The sequence below is a fragment of the Schistocerca cancellata genome, chromosome 5 (assembly GCF_023864275.1).
Source record: "Schistocerca cancellata isolate TAMUIC-IGC-003103 chromosome 5, iqSchCanc2.1, whole genome shotgun sequence".
NCBI classification, from domain to species: Eukaryota; Metazoa; Arthropoda; class Insecta; order Orthoptera; family Acrididae; genus Schistocerca; species Schistocerca cancellata.
This window is the reverse complement of record NC_064630.1, coordinates 175,492,997-175,517,766: the sequence shown is the minus strand read 5'-3', so window position 1 is coordinate 175,517,766 and position 24,770 is coordinate 175,492,997. Positions and strand designations below refer to the sequence as shown.

Below are 24,770 nucleotides of genomic sequence, written 5' to 3'. Positions count from 1 at the left end.
GGCCATTGGGATCCAGCACGGCGTTTCGTATTACCCTCCTGAACTCTCCGATTCCATATTCTGCTAACAGTCACTGGATCTCTACCAACGCGAGCAGCAATGTCGCGATACGATAAACCGCAATCGCGATAGGCTACAATCCGACCTTTATCAAAGTGGGAAACGTGATGGTACGCATTTCTCCTCCTTACACGAGGCATCACAACAACGTTTCACCAGGCAACTCCGGTCAACTGCAGTTTGTATGTGAGAAATCGGTTGGAAACTTTCCTCATGTCAGCACGCTGTAGGTGTCGCCACCGGCGCAAACCTTGTGTGAATACTCTGAAAAGCTAATAATTTGCATATCACAGTATCTTCTTCCTGTCGGCTAAATTTCGCGTCTGTAGCACGTCATCTTCGTGGTGTAGCAATTTTAATGGCCAGTAGTGTAGCATTTTCTTAAGCAAAAAAAGGGGACCACATCCTAACCACATAAAAGACCATCATACCACACCACCACCTCCTCTGTACTTCGCTGTTATCAAATAACGTCCTCCAGGCATTCAATAGACCCAAACAGACCCATCGGATAGCCACAGGGTACAGCGTGATTCATCACTCGTTCCCTGTCATCTACTGGCCACTGGTGTCGCTCTTGACACAACCACAGCAAGCGTCGTGTAGCAGGGACTCTAGAAGTGTGTGCTTTACAGGGAGCTGTCCATTGTGTTTAAGTCGCTATGCGGGACTGCTGGTACTCACGAGAGATCCCTTCCGCTGATTTCGTGCAATTTGTTACAGCCACGCTCCACAGTGCTCGACAGTCACTGTCCGTTAGAAGTTGAACTCCGCCTGGTCTCGGTTTAGCTGTCGTTGTTCCTTCCATTTCAACTTCACAGTCACATCACCGAGAGTCCACTTGGGCAGTTTCAGAGGGTTTTAATGTCCCTGATAGTCTTGTTACTCTGGTGACATATAACGGCCAGTCAGTCAGCTCTCCTAACCGACCTGTTCTGACGTTGGTGAGGCTTCTCTACTGACAACACATCACTCCCCGTCACGCCTCTAGTGACATCTAGCGGTGGGAACAGGAGATTAGAGTTTGACAAGAAGTTTACATTGTGTACAAAGTGTAGCTTGCCGCTGGGATAGTGCCACTGCTGAAAATAGTACCTAAGCACATACGTAGAAATTATCATTCGATGCCGAAAAATGTGTAACGTAGTGTTCCTATTAGGCATATCTGTGAGGGCAGGCCAACAACTGAAATTTAGCACAAGCTCGGATTAGGGAAGGAAAGCGGCCGTGCCCTTTCGAAGGAACCATCCCGGCATTTGCCTTAAGCGATTTAGGGAAATCACAGAAAACCTAATTCTGGATGGCCGGACGCCGGTTTGAACCGTCGTCCTCCAGAATGCGAGTTCAGTGTACTAACCACTGCGCTAACCCGCTCGGGGTATCTGGACATTTTAAATCAGATTTTAAGTATTTCTGTTGCTGACTGTTCTTAAGCTTATAGATTTCTCTGAGACGTTTATCGTGAACTTTAAACATTTGCTCGTTATTGCACTTCACTCAACTTTCCAATTCACGAATACTTGTTTAATTTAATTACTTCTTTAGAAGAAGATGACTGTTGAAAAATACTGATGTTGCAACAGCGGCGGAATTAGTTGCTTTTGAGACTAGAAAGAGTGTTATTGTTATTGTCGTTTTATCATCGCTCCTGCCTGGTAGTTTTCTCTTCAGCTACGTTTATGGTAGCTTACTTGCTACGTTACGTAATGTGCGATCTGCATTCCATATAGGTTTTCTATTTTACGCATTCATAAACTGGTTTCTTTCGAAGTGTAGTGAACAAAACATGACATTATTTATGTAGATATACGACGTCTTTCTGCAGTTCATAACGTCTTCTGCTGTTTACTATCTACACTCCTGGAAATTTAAATAAGAACACCGTGAATTCATTGTCCCAGGAAGGGGAAACTTTATTGACACATTCCTGGGGTCAGATACATCACATGATCACACTGACAGAACCACAGGCACATAGACACAGGCAACAGAGCATGCACAATGTCGGCACTAGTACAGTGTATATCCACCTTTCGCAGCAATGCAGGCTGCTATTCTCCCATGGAGACGATCGTAGAGATGCTGGATGTAGTCCTGTGGAACGGCTTGCCATGCCATTTCCACCTGGCGCCTCAGTTGGACCAGCGTTCGTGCTGGAAGTGCAGACCGCGTGAGACGACGCTTCATCCAGTCCCAAACATGCTCAATGGGGGACAGATCCGGAGATCTTGCTGGCCAGGGCAGTTGACTTACACCTTCTAGAGCACGTTGGGTGGCACGGGATACATGCGGACGTGCATTGTCCTGTTGGAACAGCAAGTTCCCTTGCCGGTCTAGGAATGGTAGAACGATGGGTTCGATGACGGTTTGGATGTACCGTGCACTATTCAGTGTCCCCTCGACGATCACCAGTGGTGTACGGCCAGTGTAGGAGATCGCTCCCCACACCATGATGCCGGGTGTTGGCCCTGTGTGCCTCGGTCGTATGCAGTCCTGATTGTGGCGCTCACCTGCACGGCGCCAAACACGCATACGACCATCATTGGCACCAAGGCAGAAGCGACTCTCATCGCTGAAGACGACACGTCTCCATTCGTCCCTCCATTCACGCCTGTCGCGACACCACTGGAGGCGGGCAGCACGATGTTGGGGCGTGAGCGGAAGACGGCCTAACGGTGTGCGGGACCGTAGCCCAGCTTCATGGAGACGGTTGCGAATGGTCCTCGCCGATACCCCAGGAGCAACAGTGTCCCTAATTTGCTGGGAAGTGGCGGTGCGGTCCCCTACGGCACTGCGTAGGATCCTACGGTCTTGGCGTGCATCCGTGCGTCGCTGCGGTCCGGTCCCAGGTCGACGGGCACGTGCACCTTCCGCCGACCACTGGCGACAACATCGATGTACTGTGGACACCTCACGCCCCACGTGTTGAGCAATTCGGCGGTACGTCCACCCGGCCTCCCGCATGCCCACTATACGCCCTCGCTCAAAGTCCGTCAACTGCACATACGGTTCACGTCCACGCTGTCGCGGCATGCTACCAGTGTTAAAGACTGCGATGGAGCTCCGTATGCCACGGCAAACTGGCTGACACTGACGGCGGCGGTGCACAAATGCTGCGCAGCTAGCGCCATTCGACGGCCAACACCGCGGTTCCTGGTGTGTCCGCTGTGCCGTGCGTGTGATCATTGCTTGTACAGCCCTCTCGCAGTGTCCGGAGCAAGTATGGTGGGTCTGACACACCGGTGTCAATGTGTTCTTTTTTCCATTTCCAGGAGTGTATTTCTTGTCCTTAAGAAGAAACGTTATTCTTCAGTAAATGTCTGTATATTAAAACAAAATTTTAACTAAACAGTCCTGTGATGTGCTGTTTCATAACTCTTGTTGTGGTCAGGAAGCATATACGCTGAAGAGCCAAAGAAACTGGTACACGTGCCTAATATCATGTAGGGCCACCGCGAACACGCAGAAGTGCCGCAACACGACATGGCATGGACTCAACTAATGTCTGAAATAGTGCTGGAGGGAATTCACACCATGAATCCAGCAGGGCTGTCCATAAACCTGTAAGAGTACGAGGGGGTTGATATCTCTTCTGAATAGCACGTTGCAAGGCATCCCAGATATGCTGAATAACGGCCATGTCTAGAGAGTTCGGTGGCCAGCGGAAGTGTTTAAACTCAGAAGATTGTTCCTGGAACCAGTATGTAGCAATTCAGGACGTGTGGGGTGTCGCATTGTCCTACTGGAATTGCCCAAGTCTGTCGGAATGCACAATCGACATGAACGGATGCAGGTGATCAGACAGGATGCTTACGTACGTGTCACCTGTCATAATCATATCTAGACGTATCAGGGTCCCATATCCCTCCAACTGCACACGTCCCACACCATTACAGAGCCTCCACCGGCTTCAACAGTTCACTGCTGACATGCAGGGTCCATGGATTCATGAGGTTGTCTCCATACCCGTACAAGTCCATCCGCTCGATACAATTTGAAACGAGACACGGCTGACCAGGCAACATGTTTCGAGTCATCAACAGTCCAATGTCGGTGGTGACTGGCCCAGGCCAGGCTTAGAGCCTTGTGTCATGCAGTCATCAAGGCTACACGAGTGGGCCTCCGGCTCCTAAAGCTAATATCGATGTTGTTTCGTTGAATGGTTCGTACTCTGACACTTGTTGATGGCCCAGCATTGAAATCTGCAGCAATTTGCGGAAGGGTTGCACTTCTGTCACTCTGAACGTCTCTCTTCAGTCGTCGCTGGTCCCGTTGTAGCAGGATCTTTTCCCGGCCGCAACTATATCGGAGATTTGATGTTTTATCGGATTTCTGATTTCACGGTACGCTCGTAAATGTTTGTACGGGAAAATCCCCACTTCATCGCTACCTCGGAGATGCTGTGTCCAATCGCTCGGCCGCCGAGTATAACACCACGCTCAAAACTTGATAACCGGCCATTGTAGCAGCAGCAGCAACCCATCTAACAATTGCGCCAGACACTTGTTGTCTTATATGGGTGTTGCCGATCGCAGCGGCCATTTCTGCCTGTTTTCATATCTCTGTATTTGAATACACAAGCCTGTACCAGTTTCTTTAGCGCTTCAGTGTATAACGTCAGATTTGGAATCTTCTTTTTGTTGTTATTGCAATATAATGCTCTACGTACTCCCTTTTGTACAAATCAGTACAAACGATACTGATCGCACTCATGAGATATTGTAGTCGCAGTGTATAAAGAAAATGAGCTTAGTGCCACGACTGTATGTGTGATTAAACCTTACAACTAGAATTTATATGATAATTCTGGGCGATGAACTCCACGACTGTTGTGAAGAAGCGGTTGATTTCTGTAAAAAAATGGTTGGTATTGGCAAGAAGTTTACATTGTGTACAAAGTATAGCTTGTCCCTGCAATTGTGCCACAGTCGAGAATAGTGCGTATGCACATAAGTAGAAGTTATCATTCGATACCGAAAAATATGTTCCGTACGATTCGTACCAGGCAGGTGTTTGAGGGCTGGCCTACAACTGAAATTTAGTATCATGCTGCATAACCCTCCGACACTATAGCTCGTGGCAGGGACAGCTCGGGATATAGAAAATACGATTCGTATTGTGGGAAACATAAAATATGAAGAATATTGATGTGATCCTTAATTGGAATGGTATTTCTGTAAGAATATCAGGGACTGCCAAGTGAATGTAATCTCTCTCTTCAAGTATTCTTTCTTTTCACTCACCAAATTTACTTTTTTATCATCTTAAATAAGTAAGAATTACTACATATGTTTTCGAAACAATGAAATGAACATATCTAGACTGAAGTTGTTGTGGTCTTCAGTCCAAAGACTGGTTTAATGCAGCTCTCCATGCTACTCTATCCCGTGCAAGCCTCTTCATCTCCGAGTAACTACTGCAACCTACATCCTGCTAAATCTGCTTTCTGTATTCATCTCTTGGTCTCCCTCTACAATTTTAACCGACGCTTTCCTCCAGTACTAAACTGGCGATCTCTTGATGCCTCAGAAAGTGTCCTACCAACCCAACCGATCCCTTCTTTTAGTCAGGTTGTACCACAAATTTCTCTTCTCCCTAATTCTATTCAGTACCTCATCATTAGTTACATGATACACCCATCTAATATTCAGCATTCTTCTGTAGCACCACATCTCAAAATCGTCTATTCTCTTTTTGTTTAAACTGTTTATTGTCCATGTTTCACTTCCATACATGGCTACTCTCCAAACAAACACGTTCAGAAAGGACTTCCTGACACTTAATACAATGCTCGATGTTAACAAAGTCCGTTCAACTGCTCTTTCAAGTCCTTTGCTGTCTAGACTGAAAGAGACTATAAAAACCTTCATAGTAGTTTCTACTGCAAAGTTAACCGTCGTGGGATAGTGGTGTCTTTAGCAGCTTGGACGTCATTTTACTCTATATTTGCTTATCTTGAAAAAGTAATATTAGTTTACAGACTGAAAAAGGGATAGATGCACTGTGTAGTGTTCATTATTGATATTATCAGTTATCTGCAGGTTCTTCATAGGAACAAAAATAGGGACAAATCTGTTAGAGTCTTTCACAAATAAATTAAAGTATTCATACTAAAATATACAATTAACCAAGGAATGTCCAATCAGGAAACTTTCCTTGTGGTAATAACAGTGTAACAACTAATAATACTCACGCAACCAGTACCGATCCAATGCACTTTCGCTAATTTCCTAAAATGATTTGTTGTTTGATGGCTTGCGACAACTTGATGTAACTTACAGAAACGATCATTCCAAACTTCGAGTTACTTCATTTTTGACTACAAGTTCTGCAGAATGGCTAACTCTTACGCAAGTTTGTGTATCACGCACGGTATGTAGTTCTCGCAAGTAGAAAAAGGCAGATTTAGTACCTACAGCCTTGGCCAGGTATTAGTCTTATTTTCAAAGTTCCACAGGAAAGATAAAAACTCGCAGTCTCCCCCATCTATGGAAAAAGAGACATCTGGTAGCATCTAAAAAAAAATTGAAAAGCTAGTCATGTCTAAAAAATATTAAAAAGCCAAACATGCCTCTTTATAAAGTCTCTAATTTTGTAGGTAGCTTATTGGTTTCACCCAAAAAGACAAATTTCATTTTGTAAGGTTCTACTTAATGTATTTTCTCTTAAACTTACTACATCAGGAGCATCTCAGGGGAAATGCAAACTCTATTAAAAGTCCAGTTGTAAACACTGCACACTTCCCTCAATGTGCTGGAAAGTATCCACACACATAAAACTGTTTTATTTGTGATTGACAGATGGGAATAAGGAGTGCCAACCAACCCGCTTTGCAGGGCAGTCTTCAAGTCAGGGGCAAGAAAAGTTTTTTCCTGACCCTGACATGTTGGCTGTCCTGCGTGACAGGCATGTTGTGGAAGTAATATTAGCCTGGCCTGTTTATTGCACCGTAGAAACAGGGAAGAAGAGGTGAACAGACAGAGGGAGGAAGAGATGGATACAAAAAGGGCGAGTGTGAGCTGTGTTTAACACATATGTCGGTGATGCTGGGAGAAAAGGCCAATAGAGCAATAAAGACAGGCTGCCTCCAACCTCTCTTGTTCGTTCACGTGTTACTAGCAAAATTATTTCAGTCGAAAGAAAGGAAAGAAGATCAGGGTTTAACGATGCGTCGATAGCTGCGTCATTAGACACGGAGCACAAGCTTGGATTGCAGAAGGAAATGTTCCATTATTCACCTCAAGTGATTTACAGAAGTATAGAAAAGAAAAGCAGTCGTCAATCCGAAGACTGTTTTGAACAAAAGTGCTTTATTAGGTATGATGCTATTGGAGGTGATATACCATTGTCTTCCTCCAACCTCTGAAGTGACTTACCTAGCCAGTTATAGGGGGACCTGCAGTCTGACATGGATTAAGAACCACAGTGCCATTTGGCCTTTTGCGCATCAACAAACATTGTCAAAGGTGAAAGAAGTGGTAAGTGACAGATAAAAATCCTAGGACTGACCAGGGATCGAACACAATATCTTTTGATTTGTAGTCTGGTACTTTACACAGAGTCATCGAGTCTAAATCACGGAAAACCTGAATCTGGATGGCTGGACGGGAATTTGAACTGTCGTCAGCCTGAGTGCGAGACCGATGTGTTTTTTACCCCTACATGACCTTAATGTCATTCACCTCGTATGGATAAAACATATTTTGAAAAGCATGTCTGCTTCTGCTGACGAGTCGGTTTTGTTTACGAAATGAATTTGTGTGGTATAAAGCAGTTCAAACCAGAGTTATTCTATACATAACAACATCTAAAAGTACCGGTTGTCAGCGTTTATGGTGTCTCATATAAGAATTTGGCGTCTGACCAACTGTTCCACAGCGGAAGGGGGAACGCGTAACTGCTGGTTGCTCTGGTAAACGTATTGAAATAGGATGCAATAAAGCTTTAAACTGGCGATTTCTTGCAGCAAAGTGTTTAGATCTAGTTCACTCTCTGTTGTACATCTCCGATCCCGACTGGGGCCTCGCATACTTCTACATGGCGTTGCAAAGAAGTTAAGGACATCTCAACGATGTTGAACTCGTTAGAGATATGAGTCCAGTGTCTTAACCAATGAATTACACCGTCTGGCAAAAGTACATTAGAGTTATACGTATGTATACAGTTCAGTGCAGTGACGCCGCTCCCATAATTAAAATGCATTTGTTGCCAGTACACTTCTTCAGTGTCATGCACCGCTGTTAGAGTTGTGAGATCAAATACATCGCATGAGAGACGTGTTGTGAAACGTGTTTCTATTAAAGGAGATAAATGTCAGGCAGTTCAAACTTCCGATATCTGGAAGCAGAAATAGTCTTTACTGTACACATGCAACGCTGACGAGGGGCAGAAGCTGCTGTGGAGTGAGCAGCTAGTTCATCCTAGGTTAACAATAAGTAGGAGGGCTCGCCATTGTCCACGGCACTGCGTTCCAATTACAGAACCACTAACTCCACGATGAGGCAGCCGGATCACAGCCCTGCAGTCGGGTGACGAACAAAGGCACCGCAGCGCAAAAGCCTAGCCTAGTTTACGCCCCATGGTTTCATTCCAAGCCACGTCACGTCACTAGTGTATGTGTGTGGAAGGCCAGCAAATGTCAACACTGATTTCCAGTCACTGACGGCCGTGTATTGAATCGAACCCTTTTTTCACGAAGATTGGCCGACTCTTATTACTAATGTTAGGGGATTGTCATCTGCTACGAATTTTACCTGATTACGGTTTTGCTGACGGACTAGAAGTTGTCTATTTCATGGATGATAGTTAATAGATAAATAGAACTTGGCCGCTGTTATTCACGATATGGCTATAACCTATGTAGCCCTGAGAGACAGCTCCTAGACGAAGTATTTGTTTAGACATGCAGAGACTTTCCAATATTTTCAGCACGGATAAAAAAAAGTGGAATAATGCGATTAAATAGACGCATATTCCACATTATTTTACTATGTGGTCGGTGATAAGTCACTGGAATGCGTTTAAAGGGGAGTTTCGCGGTTAAAAGTGAATTTATGTAGAATAGTCAAATGAATGAGATGATAAAAAAAATTACGTCTATTCCTGAAAAGATACGGGAACTGCTGAATAAGGTGCCTGGCCCTTCGAAATTCCTTTTAGATGTTAATATGAGTACGCTGCAGAATTAATCCCTTTCTTTGCTTACATTTCTGGCGAACTTTACATACAGCGAAGAGTACAGACAACTGAGAAATGTGCATGTTACTTTCGCTCATAAGAATGGTAAAATACCAGTTGTGCAAAATTGTATACAGGGTGAATCACCCAAAACTTGCACCACAAACGTTGAGGAAACAGAAAGTGTTATTGATGTGCGGTTTTCACAGAATGGATTGGTAGTCAGGGGCTCGTATTGTGAGCCAATAAACAGATTGATATAATACTTATAAATTGTATTTTTGTACAAATATACAGTTTTTAAGTGGAGCAGTGCCTGCAGACGTTGACAAACTAAAAGTAGTGTAAATCAGAACGTCAGTGCTGTTCGTTGCAAGATTCTAGTGAGAGCCGTTTACAAGATATCGTATTTTGAAACATTTCCACACTGACACTTGTACCTTTCAGCCTGCTTAGTTGCTAGATACGATGTTGTTATGTTCGATTAAAGTATGGTTCAAATTTCAAATTGCTCTGAGTACTATGGGACTTAAATTCTGAGCTCATCAGTCCATCAGTCCCCTAGAACTTAGAACTACTTAAACCTAACTAACCTAAGGACATCACACACATCCATGCCCGAGGCAGAATTTGAACCTACGACCGTAGCGTCGCGCGGTTCCAGACTGTAGCGCCTAGAACCGCTCGGCCACCTCGGTCGGCTAAAGTGTGGTTCTGTGTTCCTTCAGTGTATCGCGAATCAGTCAGTATGTGACAGTTCAAGCGGCCTGAACAGATGGCTCTAAGGTATGTCAACGGCGAAACGTTAAATGTCTTGTCGTATTATATTTTGTCGTATTATTATTTGTGTAGCAGCAAAGGTAGATTTTTGTTTTCTGACGTATTAGGCAAAACCACGATCTACAAAGTGTGAAACGCGTCGCCAGTTAAATCGCTCTGCATGTTTTACAAATTGGCAGCTTTATGTATCATTAAGGACTGCGAGAAAATCGTGCGCGAGCCGCTGTAAGGTCGGTGGCACACGAGGACGATTAGGATTTTAAGTCCCGTTGACAACGAGGTCATTAGGTGCTGGATTGGGGATTGGGGAAGGATGGGAAAGGAAATCGGCTGAGTCCTTTTCAAAGGAATCATCCATGCATTTGCCTGGAGCGATTTAGGGAACCCGCAAGAAACCTAAATCTTGACGTCCGGATGCAGATCTGAACACTCTCGGTAGAGGTGGCGCAGTACTGTGTGAGGAATCACAACGGAACACTGCACCGGCATCTTTGACAACGTGTTATAAGAATTATTACGCGTATCCCCCATGTTTAACGGATTTAATATATTTTTTGTGTATTTTTACAGTTCGCCACTGCAGATTCAGGAGAGGGGTTGAACTGTGAGAAATGTAACTTCAGGTGTTTTGGTGACTGGGACGAATGGGTCATGGCTACGAAAAAACGATACGACCTGTTAAGCTGTAACGTGATGGCGAAAAAAATTCCTATGAATCGACATGCTTCCTGTTTACGATGTCTGTTTCAGTCTGATGATGATAATGTTTGGTTTGTGGGACGCTCAACAGCGCCGTCATCAGCGCCCGTACAAAGCCCCAATTTTTACAAAGTCAATCTAGCTACTGTTACGAATGATGATGACGATGATGATGATAACACAAACAGCCAGTCCCCGAGCAGAGAAAATCCCCAACCCAGCCAGGAATCGAACCCGGGTCCCCGTGATCCAGAGGCAATCTGTGTCAGTCTGAAAAAATTCGAAGTGTATTCCAAAGACATCCGAGTAATTATAGGTTTGGATTCTCAAACAATCTCAGCATGGAACTCTGCTTGATACAAATGAGCTCTTCTTAATACAAATGAGAAATCACTCACTGAAAATCATTGAAGTGTGACAAAATTTGTAACTACTGTAGTTCCATCAAATGTGTGAAAGTCCTTGAGAGTTTCGAGACATCACCGAATAATGAGCAATTATGTGTAAAAGCATGTTTTGTATCTATTCTTGGAGGAAAAGTCTCTAGTATATTTTGTTGCTTCTGTCTATCCAATATATTTGCTATTTGTACTTATGTATGCTGTATCGAAAACAAAGCATGACTCGTACAGTAGGGATTTAAGCGTAAGATTCAGTAAACTGGACTGTGGCTTCTTATGTATTTTAAAGGTCTGTCATGGCGCGTTACACTGTGTTTAAGACTTCACAGATATAATGGTTTTATCTTTATGTAAGTAATGATGTCTACATCTATGGCTACCTCGTGGGCAGACGTAATATATTTCTGACGGAGAACCAACCTGAGTACTGTCCACCGGACCGTGACCATCCTGCAAAGCAAGAAAGGAAAACAAGTGAATAAATAAAACTGAAAAGTGCACCGCGTTGGCACAAGCTGCACACGCCGCTGTTATACATTCTCTGAATGCCACAATAAAATAAATTAACAAGTCTCCAGCTGCAGTGCCTGCAGGAAATTCGGAAATAAAAGTCAACCTCGTATCTCCAACTTCAAGTGAGGGAGAAAGACTGGTAGCACAGCTTCGGACGGTTTGCATCTGAACGAATGCAGCAGGATGACGTTACGAATTTGCCTTAGCAGCTCAAGAAGACGATCCCTTGTGCAAGATTTGAGAGAAATGTTATGCGAATAAAGAACAAAGTCCTGCGAACGATTACATAGAGATACATGTGCAACTGAAAGAGAGAGATATTTGCCACTTTTAAAGCTACTTAAATTAAATGACACCAAAATTCAAACGAAAGAACACCTGTCAACAGAAATAAGGATACATCGATTTATGTCCACTGTTATACAACTTACAACATGCAAATATTTTTCAACGGCTGAAATAAACTGACAGAGAATTGATAGACAAATACGAAGAACAACGTGTAATTACAAAAATCGAACAGAACGCTCTCAGTGTAAGCAGGAAAACAAGTAGACGATCAGTGTAACAAACATTTTGCATGATTCAGAAGTGGAACAGAAATAAAATGTCAAACAGGAAAATCAACGATACATGCGGGATACAGTGTAGACGAAGTTATTGATGCGACAACAAGTATCCGATTGAACAAGAAAGTAAACACCACACAACAGACTAGAATTCAAAGTTTTGCTGAACCTCAGAAGCAAGATGAAAAAAAAGGAAGAAAATCTTCTTGTCTGGAATGAATGTTAACAAATAAGCTATTCACGGCTGGTGGATTAAGAAATGAGATTTAGCAAGGGAAGATGGTATCGTTTTTCGGAATGGTTAACTTCAATTTACTCTTCAGTTATCCTAGTTTTGGGTTTGCGTTGTTTGCTTAAATCTGCCATACGCAAACTAGCATAACCCGATTACTTCACCCACTCCAGTCCATAATTGAGCTAGCATCCACCTGTAACTATGAAGTTAAAATCTAGAAAGAGGAAAAACAAACATGTGCGAGATTAGTCAGAGGTTGTTCCCATATTTCACGGAGCACTGGTGTCTAGAGTAAGAAGTTACGTGGGATTCATACGATAGTACAGCGCTCTTATTCCTGCCGGAGAAGACAATGACACTATCCAACAATGTACGTTCGAGATAACGAACAACAAACTTCGCAGTCTTTTTTAATGGGATCTACTTATTAGTGACCTCGCCTAGTGAAACACAGGAGCTCAAAAAGAAGCTTTTGGCTGTAAGAAGGCTGAAGAACTTTCACGGTCGTACAAGCTTCCGACGAGGACTCTCGGGAAAAAAATGAACAAAGTAACGCTATATTCAATTTAAGTAGTCCATAGCAACACAGCAGCGAAAACAACCGACCATTAGCACATTACTTGTAATAATTTTTCCATTATTGTGAACAAGTAACCTTCGATAATACTAATGTGAAATTAAAAACGACACTAGTAAATGACATGAAGCCACATTTAAGCATGTTCACAGTTTCTGCACTTGCCGTGACATCAGCATCATAAGAGTCGATGAGAGCTTTATGTATTCCCTTGTTCCCTTTCAAACTCATCCTGAATAAGTTTTATTTAATTATAAGGGATAATTGTGTGCAATGTGCCTCAACTCCTAAAGCCAAAGCCTTATTTGCCCTGGGTGTAAACAGTTCGAATCCTTTAGGGGGACAGAGTTTAAGTTCGGAGTGTCAGTGGTAGCGTAATAAAACGGGGGTGTATAGTTTATGGTTACAGCCTGCGTGATAACGTCCTCAATTAAATGCTTAACTTCTACACGTTGTCCTATGAACTGTTGAAGTTGGCAGTTATGCATCCATCGCGTGCATACGGTAAGTCTGATACTTTTTCCTTTTGTTGCGGGATATGGGATGATAGAGGATGACGGGATGTGGGAAGGCAGGAGGTATGGACTTTGCCTACCTTCGATTCCAGTAATAAGAGGAGGAGCCTCTTTCGAATCAGAGTCCTCTCATCCAGTTTTAGGTTTCCTATCATTTCCCTAAGCCAGTTCGGGAGAATACAAAGTAACTTGAATGGGGTCCTTCCATATACCCCTATATTTGAGCTAGTGTCGGTCTCACGTGATCTTTTTAGAAAAAGAGCTAAATCTTCGCGGGAAAGGAAATAAGCGCAGTATGTGGCATTCTGTTTACTCTCGATAGCTTCATTTACTTCCAGTGGGAAACTCGAGACACATATTCAGCTACATTGCTCATATGCACGTACCTGCATGAATCTGTGCAGGTGCTGAAACCTTTCGTTGGATGGAAAAACCTCTTGATTCCATCAGCGGTTAATTCTGAGACAGTTTTGGCGGATATAATACAGATAACAGCGTTGTCATGCTTCTTCCACCCTGACTGCAAAAACGACCGCTGCGTTGTCACAAAGTTACGTAGTTGGTTCTTTCTGGGAATCGGGTTCTATGATGTTGGCGAAATGCCATTCAGCAGGGCCGTATGCACATCTGAATAATTTATACGAGATTTACTTGGGGCCGCTGTGGTAGATCATAACAGACAAATATCGGTTCAGAAGAAACTTGCTTAATATTAATTTTTTTTAAGTGCCGAGAGATCTCTGACTGCGGTTTATTGCAATTCTGACCAGGCAGGGCCTCTCGACAGCTGACGTCGTTGGAATGTGACATGGTTTGCCAGCTTGTTCTGTGAAGTAGCTAAGGTAGCTTCTGGGTATTGGACGACAGTAAATTGCTAACAGAGGGTGAGCCAGTGCAAGGGGCTGCAAATCGTTCCCGTGTTGATGCGGAGTGCACGTCATTCAGTGCAGGCTGGAAGTGCGCTGCGTGAAGCTTCCACACTGTTCGGCATTTTTGTGCACTGCATCTGTTTGCTGTGTGTAACGTCCATTCTAAGGATATCTCAACGCTTAGAGGAAAATCGACATAGACGAGCACAGACTGCCCTGTAAACTCACTTCTTGTGCGGGTTTTTTCACAAATAACCGCAGGAAATCTTGTCTTGTTCATTACAATGATTTCCTCTGAAATTTGTGATTAGAAAGATGAAAAATATGGGGAAAATAAATTCCATTAAGTGCATAAGGAAAAGAACCCGTAACATCAGGGATTCAAACGGATAAAGCTACCGGTTATTAATTTTAACTTCTCAGCACTTACAAACACATAACCTATTTTCAAATTATTTCGTAATTTTCATGGACGCTATACGCTGGGCACCTGATGTTCAGTAAATGTCTAGAGCTAACTAGAAGAGGATTTAACCACCTATGGAGAGGGCAGCAGGATATAGCAGAAAAATTAATTTCCCTATGTTACCTAAGTTTTCTTTCTTAAACTTTAGCATCCTGTTGACAAACTCATTAGGGTAGGGGGGCACAAACACAGATAAATAATACTACTGAAAGACACATATCGACTGCATCTCGTTACAAGAAACATTTGTGATAAACCTTTTGCATTTCTTTTAGGTTTTCGTCTCTTTTAAAGGCAAAGAGAAAAGATGAAGCGGAAGCCCATCAAAGAACCTATGCCTACCGTCAGATATTTTTGATTTTCAGTTGTTAAAAAATAGAGGAGTTTTTCTTGTACCAGTAGTAGGAAGGAAGGATTCGCGCTCAACTAGTGAACGAGGGAGAAGCTCGCCATTCTTAAGCGAATAATTGTAGACCGCGATTTTGGCGTCGCTATGAATAAGTGAGGAGTATGTATTTCGTATGTGCATCGTTCGGAAAAATACAGTATTGCTTTATTAACACAAAGGTCGTGTGAGTTGTTATTTCAAATAGTACGATAATTACAAGAACTGAAGCCCACCTGTGTACGTTGGAAAATTGGAAAATTACGAAGATCCGATAAGCTCAATGGGAACACGATCAAGACTTCGAAGGTGAACACGGCGACCAAACGTAGCACAAAATCTAAATATTCTGTATCTTACTGGAAGCAAACTATCATTTATTGGCTGAAAAACTTGGCACTTACAATCACACTCGGCGAACACAATTTCGGAGATGCCATCACTGAAGCACTCTTATTTATTACAATATTAAGCAAAAAATAAGCTAAATTATCCATATACATAAGAAATCTCACTTCGAATTTTCCTTTCCTGTGTTTTACATACTTCGTTCTTGTACAGATGACACCTGCTTCGATGTAATGATTTTCTAACTTGTATATCTACAGTGATTCCGTAGTGTGTATGTGTGATGACAGATACTAATAAGGACACAAGAGCAACACAAATAATCCACGACGAGTTGCACAGCACACTTTAGTACTGAAACACAAGGAATCGATTTCAACTACTCTCTTGGAGGCTAAGACTCTAGTTCTGATTGACTGTTGGCATTGAAACTGTAGGTGATGGAACTAAGTTGCACGAGGGCGATATGAAACATCGGCTGGCGTTGATGGAACACCGGCTTTGCAGTCATCTGAAGCGTTTCAAGGAAAGTCCGAGTGCGAATTAAGGGCATGACGATATGAAAAAAACGTCAAATGATTACAAACGCGTGAAAATAAGCAGTTAAAAAAACTCTTCTAAATTTACTGACAGATTTAAATTTATTGTCCGCAGCTCGTGGTCGTGCGGCAGCAGCGTTCTCGCTTCCCGCGCCCGGGTTCGATTCCCCGCGGGGTCAGGGATTTTCTCTGCCTCGTGATGACTGGGTGTTGTGTGATGTCCTTAGGTTAGTTAGGTTTAAGTAGTTCTAAGTTCTAGGGGACTGATGGCCATAGATGTTAAGTCCCATAGTACTCAGAGCCATTTGAACCATTTTTTAAATTTATTCACTGCCCAAGCATCGAATAAGAATAAAAAATCTCCGTGAAAGGATTATTGTATACTGCAGACAGATGTAACTCACGTCGTCTTTAGCAGTCGCATTAGGCTTACCTGTCTTCCACTGGCTTTTTTTATTTATCGTATTTTGTATGGTTCTAACCTGAGGATCTTTACACCCAACTTTTGTGTAGCTCACATAACATCACAATATTGGGGCAAATCATTTACTACGGAGGTAGTAAAAATCCCACAACATGATTAAGTTTAGATGAACATATATTCAATGCTTATAATGACTAGTTCATTATTCAATTTTGAACAATGGTAGATTTTCAAGAATCCTTAGACGTAAGTACTGGACAACATGCATCATTAATACAAAAAATATCAAAATATTATTTACAACGATGTTGTACCTGTAACATACGAGCAAGAATATGTGATTACAAAGTTATGGTATTGTATATCAGCATCACTTTGTATTATTGACTTGGGAATAGTACAAACAACGGACGCTCATGTTTGTGCTGGTCATGGAGGTCATATGTGGACAATTGACGAATTAATGCGAGTTTCTAACGTGACATGGAACATTTTTATTATTCCCAGTGCCTTATTGTCCGCAGCTCGTGGGTGGATTTGCTGCCTCTGGACTGAGGGTCGCGGGTTCGATTCCGGCCAGGTCAGAGATTTTCTTCGCTTTGAGGCAGGGGGCAGGATGGGCGACTGGGAGTTTTTCTTACTTATTTCATCTCATCTTCATCGACACCCACGTCGGAGAAATGGCGCCAAGTATGACGGGCAGTCAAATGAAAACCGAACAGCCACCACAACGGAACCATGGGATGGTTCCATTAAAAAGTAATCACCACCCGCGTTAAGCCATTTATCCCACTGGGAGACGGGTCGATCAATTTCTGTTTCGTAAAACGCGGTCGGTCGTTGAAGCATCGACAACCGCACGCACTAGTGCAGTTCCTCGTCCGACTGAAACCGATGTCCATGTTTGTCTTTCTTCTGGTCTGCAGATATTTTAAAATCACACTGTGAAAGATATGGGCTGTACGGAGGATACTGCAGTGTTTCCCAAACAAATCGCTGAAGGGTAGCCTTCGTTCGACTGGCAGTGTGGGGGCGGGCGTCAACGTGCAAGAGAATGATTCCGTCCGACAGCATTCCTGGGTGTTTTTGACTGTATGGCGCGTCGCTGTTTCTGCAAAGTTTCTCCATAGCGCTGCGCACTGGTTGTGGGGCCCCTGCAGCCGAAGGAGGAGATCACCATGACCTTACTGGAATTTGTATGAACAACTTTAGATTTCTTTGGCGGGGGAGATGTGGGATGCCCCAATGTTCGTTTGTCCGTCTGCCCTCGTGCTGTCGGACGGAATCACCCATTTGCACAATAACACCTACTACAGTGCTAATCGGATGAAGGCTACACTTCACCGATTTGGTTGGGAAACAATGCAACATCCCCCTTAGAGCCCTGATCTTTCAACGTCAAGAAAGACATACATGGACGTCGGTTTCAGCCGGACGAGGAAATGCAAAAGTGGGTTCGTTGTGGGTCCGTCAGCTGCCGACCGCGTTCTACAATACAGGAAGTGATCCTCTCGCCTCCCAGTGGGGTAAATGACTTAACTTTTGAACAGAACCTTTCCGTAGTCCCTTCGTCGTAGGTGCTCGGTTTTCATTTGACAACCTCTCATAGAAAGAACAACCCCAGATGGGGCTGGATGAGTCTCCCGGCTAATAATGCCATGTCATCATTTCATCATTTCAGTGTCTTATTTTGGAAAACTGAAGTTTGTTACTACGCGTAGACGGAGTATGTCCCCATTTGGGTCAGGCGGACGACATTCCTGGTTTTATTTTTTATTTGTAAAGTAGGAGTCTGCTGCTCTCATTTAGAGATGATTTTCTTTGTATTAAGGGACATAAGGCAGCTAACAAACCGCCGCTTTATTAGTTACGTCTGTTTAGGTTTCTTAAAGGTAAGACCTTTGTCCAAGTGAACTCCAAGACATTTAGAGAATTCAGTCCAAGGAATACTATCATTGAATAAGAGCAGCAGAGTATGTAAATCATTTCTAGGATAAAGGGTTGCTTGACTTTTGCCCACATTTACTTTGATCCGGAATTCAGTTAACCATTTTCGAAACAGTAGTAGAGCCCGTTAGAGTTTGTTGTGAATGTTCGATAGGTTGCTGACGGTGTAATATATTCACTATGTGATTAAAAGTATCCAGACACCCGCAAAAACATACGTGCATTGTGCTGCCACCTACTGCCAGGTACTCCATATCAGCGACCTCAGTAGTCACTAGACATCGTGAGAGAGCAGAATGGGGCGCTCCGCGGAACTCGTGGACTTCGAACATGGTTAGGTGACTGGGTGTCACTTGTGTCTTTACGCGAGGTACCACGCTCCTAAACATCCCTAGGTCCACTGTTTCTGATGTGATGGTGAAGTGAAAACGTGAAGGGACACGTACAACACAAAAGCGTACAGGCCAACCTCGTCTGTTGACTGACAGAGACCGCCGACAGATGAAGAGGGTCGTAATGTGTAATAAGCAGACATCTATCCAGACGTGGTCGTGTTTTTCATGGAGGGGGCTTGCACCCCTTGTTGTTTTGCGTGGCACTATCACATCACAGGCCTACGTTGATGTTTTAAGCACCTTCTTGCTTCCCACTGTTGATGAGCAATTCGGGGATGGCGACTGCATCTTTCAATACGATCGAGCACCTGTTTGTAATGCACGGCCTGTGGCGGAGTGGTTACACGACAATAACATCCCTGTAATGGACTGTTCTGCACATAGTCCTAACCTAAATCCTAAAGAACAGCTTTGGGATGTTTCGGAACGCCGACTTCGTGCCAGGCCTCACCGTCCGACATCGATACCTCTCCCCGGTGCAGCACACCGTGATGAATGGGCTATCATTCTCCAAGAAACCATCCAGCACCTGACTGAACGTATGCCTGCGAGAGTGGAAGCTGTCATCGAGGCTATGGTTGGGCCAACACCATATTGAATTTCAGCATTACCGATGGAGGGCGCCAAGAACTTGTAAGTCATTTTCAGCCAGGTGTCCAGATACTTTTGATCACATAGTGTAGCTGTATTATCAGCGAAGGAAGCAGTGTTAGCTGGATATAAGTCTGTATGTCAGACAAATGCATATTAAACAGCGTCGCTCCCAAAAGCGAACCTTGTGATACTCCAGCGCTCATAGGATAGACATCAGAAGCGTATCACCAATGACTACACTAAAAGTACGGCCTTTACTATATGAAGTAATTATTCTTACAATATACCGCTGGAATTTTAATATTATTAATTTTTACAATAAATCATTATGCAACGCTGTGTTAAAATCTTGAGCAATGCTCAGGAGTATATGACTGCTGTGAATTTTGCTACAGTATAGGCACTTACGATCGCTTGCACTATCCGCATCAGATGCAGTGGGGCTGAATGTCTTGGACTAATTCCGAATTCGGTATTTGGTAGAAATGATTCGTCGTTGATTCCGATGTAGTATGACCCGTCCACTGACTTTCGAAATTGATGGTAAAGAGTTGACTGGTCTGTAATTTTTTAGACACTTATGGTCATTTTAATGTGACTAATCTTCCTGCACTTTAAGGCTAGTTTTTGAACAACGTTTTTCTTACTCCATTGATACAGGGGGATTTAAGTGGTTTTAGTAGAGACGAAATTTTGTTCATTTCCCGCAGATTAGGGATATAGATGAGCTCGATGTCATCATCGATTTTGCTGATGACAGCTTCGCTGGCTTCAATACCAAACTATACGATCGTTCCTTCCTCGACTGTGGAAGGCCTAAGTCTGGGGTCCAGTTGTTCAACAAAGAGAACACACTCTGTAGATCCCTCGCATCTTCGGACGCGTTATGACTTTGCCGCTATAAAAGTGGTTCTATACTATTTTCCTCTGTAATCCGAACTTAATTAATTTTCCAGTGTACTCTGAACTTCATTTACTGTTCTCCATTCTGTGTCCATTCACAAAAAGTATCGTTAAATACTTTTTAAAGAAAACAATCGTAAATTTATTTCCACTATAAATGAAAATGAGTTGTCGAGACGCCTCATGTTATTAACGACAAGGACATTGCGAATAGATGCGTTGCGTAACATTGTTTTCGATGCGGAATAGCTGTTTCAGATGATTTATCGCTAGTAAGATTGTCATAAAAAGCAGGCTACATAGCATTTAGAACCATTGCTTATTACGAAGCGAGAACTCTCTTAAATAATGTATTACGTCGCTCAGAAATATCAGTGTTCAGCTACATGTGCTATTTTATTTTCCACACTTTTCTGCGCACAGCCATCCATATCGCGTTTCAACTTATACTCGTGCCTTGTAACATAAATACAGTTTATGACATAAAATACTCAGGCATACAAGAGCTCGCTCGCTCGCTCGCTAATGCATGTTCCGACAACTTTCGCCTTCTCCCCAAGAATACGAATTACTACACATCTCGCTTATTATTTCGACCAGTAATATCAAATGTGGTGCAATAGCCGTAAGTTCGGAGTAGGGATTAAAATCCATGGAGAAGAAATAAAAACTCTGAAGTTCGCCGATGACATTGTAATTCTGTCAGAGACAGCAAAGAACCTGGAAGAGCAGTTGAACGGAATTGACTGTGCCTTGAAAGGAGGATATAAGATGAACATCAACAAAAGCAAAACGAGGATAATGGAATGTAGTCGAATTAAGTCGGGTGATGCTGAGGGAATTAGATTAGGAAATGAGACGCTTAAAGTAGTAGATGCGTTTGGCTGTTTGGGGAGCAAAGTAACTGATAATGGTCTAAGTAGAGAGGATATAAAAGTAGACTGGCAATGGCAAGGACTAGAAGAAGGGATCAGTTGGTAGGACATGTTCTGAAGCATCAAGGGATCACCAATTTAGTATTGGAGGGCAGCATGGAGGGTAAAAATCGCAGAGGGAGACCAAGAGATGATTACACTAAGCAGATTCAGAAGGATGTAGGTTGCAGTAGGTACTGGGAGATGAAGAAGCTTGCACAGGATAGAGTAGCATGGAGAGCTGCATCAAACCAGTCTCTGGACTGAAGACTACAACAACAAAAAACAGCCATAAAAGCATTAAATGATTTACCTTTTAGACTGGTGATCAGTTCAAGGTTGGCACACTGGCACACTTCGTTTCAATAGAGAATTAATTCTATTTTTTACGCTGCGTTAGAGTGGACAGACTTTTTTACTATATCTCTTCTCTTTCAGTGATGCAACGCTTGAAGTTTCGTCGGCGACGAGGTCATTAGACGGAGCAGAAGCTGGTATATTTGCCTCTACTGATTTGGGAAAATTTTGAACTGGTGTCCTCCCAAATACGAATCCAGCGTTCTGAATAGCACGGCACCCCGCTCGGTGTGACCCTGGAGAGAGACAAGGTGCTTTGTTCCCTCCGCTCTCATCTTTCTCCTCTGAAGGTCTTATATTCCACACCCCTTAACAACGGGATACTCTCTCCTCCAAAGTGGCGCAAAATATGCTGCCCCTATCAGTCTTTATCTCTCAACTGTCCTTCCAGTCTTATAGCATTTCCAGCATAAATTGCCACTCCTTATTTTTGTGTAGTCTGTTGAGTCTAATCTACATTTTATTTTTTAAATAAAAGAGACAATTAATAAATCTCATGAAGTTGCAACTGTAAAAAAACTTCAGTAAATCGTTATATTGTCGACTTATCTCTATCTTGATGTAATATGCAAGTATAATCCAGATGTATTAAAATCAATATATTACAGAAGAATGACTGAGTGACAGCTTATACTGGTTTTGACATGAAAACAAAACAAAAGAATTCGCTTAAAATGTATTAGTACCTTCAAGTCGTTGAAATACTGTATGTCATAAGATATTGAAAAAATGGTTCAAATGGCTCTGAGCACTATGGGACTTAACATCTGAGGTCATCAGTTCCCTAGAACTTAGAACTACTTAAACATAACTAACCTAAGGACATCAAACACATCCATGCTCTAGGCAGGATTCGAATCCCCAACCGCAGCGGTCACGCGGTTCCAGACTGAAGTGCCTAGAACCGCTCGGCCACACCCGCCAGCTAAGATACTGAACTTACAGTTTATGTACAGCAGACATTAAAATAAAGTAAATAAATTGAAAGTTTATGACAAGTTTAAATTGCTTTTGATTAGAAAAGTGGGTGTAGTATACGGTGGGTGATAGTCACCTGATCTAACTAGCATAAACCGTTGAATTCGAGTCCTTTTTTATGACAGAACATCTTATCAATGGTTCAAATGGATCTGAGCACTATGGGACTTAACATCTGAGGTCATCAGTTCCCTAGAACTTAGAACTACTTAAACATAACTAACCTAAGGACATCACACACATCCATGCCCGAGGCAGGATTCGAACCTGCGACTGTGGCGGTCACGCAGTTCCAGACTGAAGCGCCTAGGATCCTTGTCGATGTTTGTTCTGTATTGCAATGTGATCATTATTACATAGAAATGACAGTTGCAATTAACGAATCGAATCATTGTTTTTGTAAAACTATCATGGTGAGTGTGAAAGATTCGATTGGGGAATTTCCTTAACATTCTAAGAAAATGAAACAAGATAGTATTGTAGCTAAACACTAAATCAATTTCATTAATGTAATCATACTTTTACTGATATAGAAGTTTTCAGGTCCACTTGAAAACCACATTTCTCTATGATTGTGTAATAAGTTTTATAAATTTGTAGTATTCTATAGCAACAAATATTATACGGGGTGATTTTGCTAAATGGGGGCAAATCGCAGGAAACGATTCTGGCGTTCAATAAAATGAATTATGAGTTTTCTCAGGAGTCTCGGATTAGTGTTTCAAACTCAGTCATATTGCTTTAGTGTATATACTTCTTGCCACTAACGATCAGATATTACTTCTGCCCAACGATGAAATTTTAATACTTATTACACTGATTCATCAGCTATTTTTATGAGTAACATTTCAGCTTATTTCTTTAAGTCAGATATACGAGTATCTTGTGCTGTGGAATATGAAATGTCTCTATGAGTACATTAAAATTAAAAATCTCTACTAATTTAAAAGCAATAAGCGCTGGAATTACCAGTCCCTGAACTCATCTAAATAATAAATTAAATAAAAATTAAAGTTTAGAGGCGAAAACTTATTCACCTCATATATAGTTTTTCAATTTTTTTCGTTCTTTAAATACGTCACGCAGGAGCCTTAATAGAGACATTTTCAGACATCGGAAAAAAAATTAAAAATTTCCCAAAGATAGTATTTCTATGAGGAATATATTAACCATGATAGTTGCAAAAGCGCACAAGTGTTTGAAAATATAGCAGTTAGAGTCAAGAAAACATTTCAATGGTCGGCATCTCTCATTACAGCCGTATATACGATGGTGGTTTGAAAAGTTCTCGGAACGGAATAGAAAAAAAAAAAAAAAAACCTCACATCACTGAAACTTTTTTTTATTTCCCATTGTAGCCTCCTTGCAGATTAACGCACTTGGTCCAACGATGTTCCAGTGTCTTGATCCCATCTCGGAAATGAGTTTCCTCCAGGCCTGCAAAATAGTTGTCAACTTCGGCTACCAATTCTTCGTTTGAAGTGAATCTTCGCGCACAAAGAAATTTATTCAGTTTTGGGAAGAGGTAGAAATCTGACGGAGCCATATCAGGTGAATAAGGAGCGTGTGGCAATAATTCATGCTACAGTTCGTGTAATTTTACCATGGTGACGGCACAGGTGTGCAGGCGCGCATTGTCTTGATGAAAGATGACTTTCTTCCTCGCTAAACCTGGCCTCCTTTCGCATACGTTTTGTTGCAAATTGTCCAAGAGGTTAGCATAGTATTCACCAGTAATTTTTTGCTCAGTGAGGAGATAATCTACAAACAGAATCCCCTTCGCATCCTAGAACACTGATGACATGACCTTTCCCGCCGAAAGAATTGTCTTTGCTTTCTTTGGTGGCGGAGAATCAGCATGTTTCCACTGTTTTGACTGTCGTTTTTGTCTCTGGTGTACAGTAGTGCACCCAAGTTTCATCTGCGGTCACAAACCGGCGCAAAAAATATTGTTCGTTTCTCCTAAAACGGGCCAAACATTGTTTTGATATGTCCACTCTCACGCGTTTTTAATTCAGCATCAAGAGTCACGGCACCCATGTGGCAGATAATTTTTTCATTTCTAATTCTTCGGCTAAAATGTGGTAAACCCTTTCAGATGACATCTGTCAAGCGTGAGCAATTT

General features: G+C 42.5%; 1 protein-coding gene across 7 annotated transcripts in view; it reads right to left on the bottom strand.

Moving 5' to 3' along the window:
* LOC126189035 (protein bric-a-brac 1-like) overlaps window positions 1-24,770 on the bottom strand; it is a 1,796,149-nt gene that overhangs the window by 54,298 nt on the left and 1,717,081 nt on the right. For 5 of the 7 annotated variants that reach the window (XM_049930881.1, XM_049930880.1, XM_049930879.1 and 2 more), the window contains one exon: window positions 11,538-11,567. The exons of the other annotated variants lie outside the window; for them this stretch is intronic. In XM_049930881.1, the coding sequence (XP_049786838.1) occupies window positions 11,538-11,567 (30 nt within the window). The remainder of the gene's footprint in view (window positions 1-11,537; window positions 11,568-24,770) is intronic. 7 annotated transcript variants of the gene reach the window in all.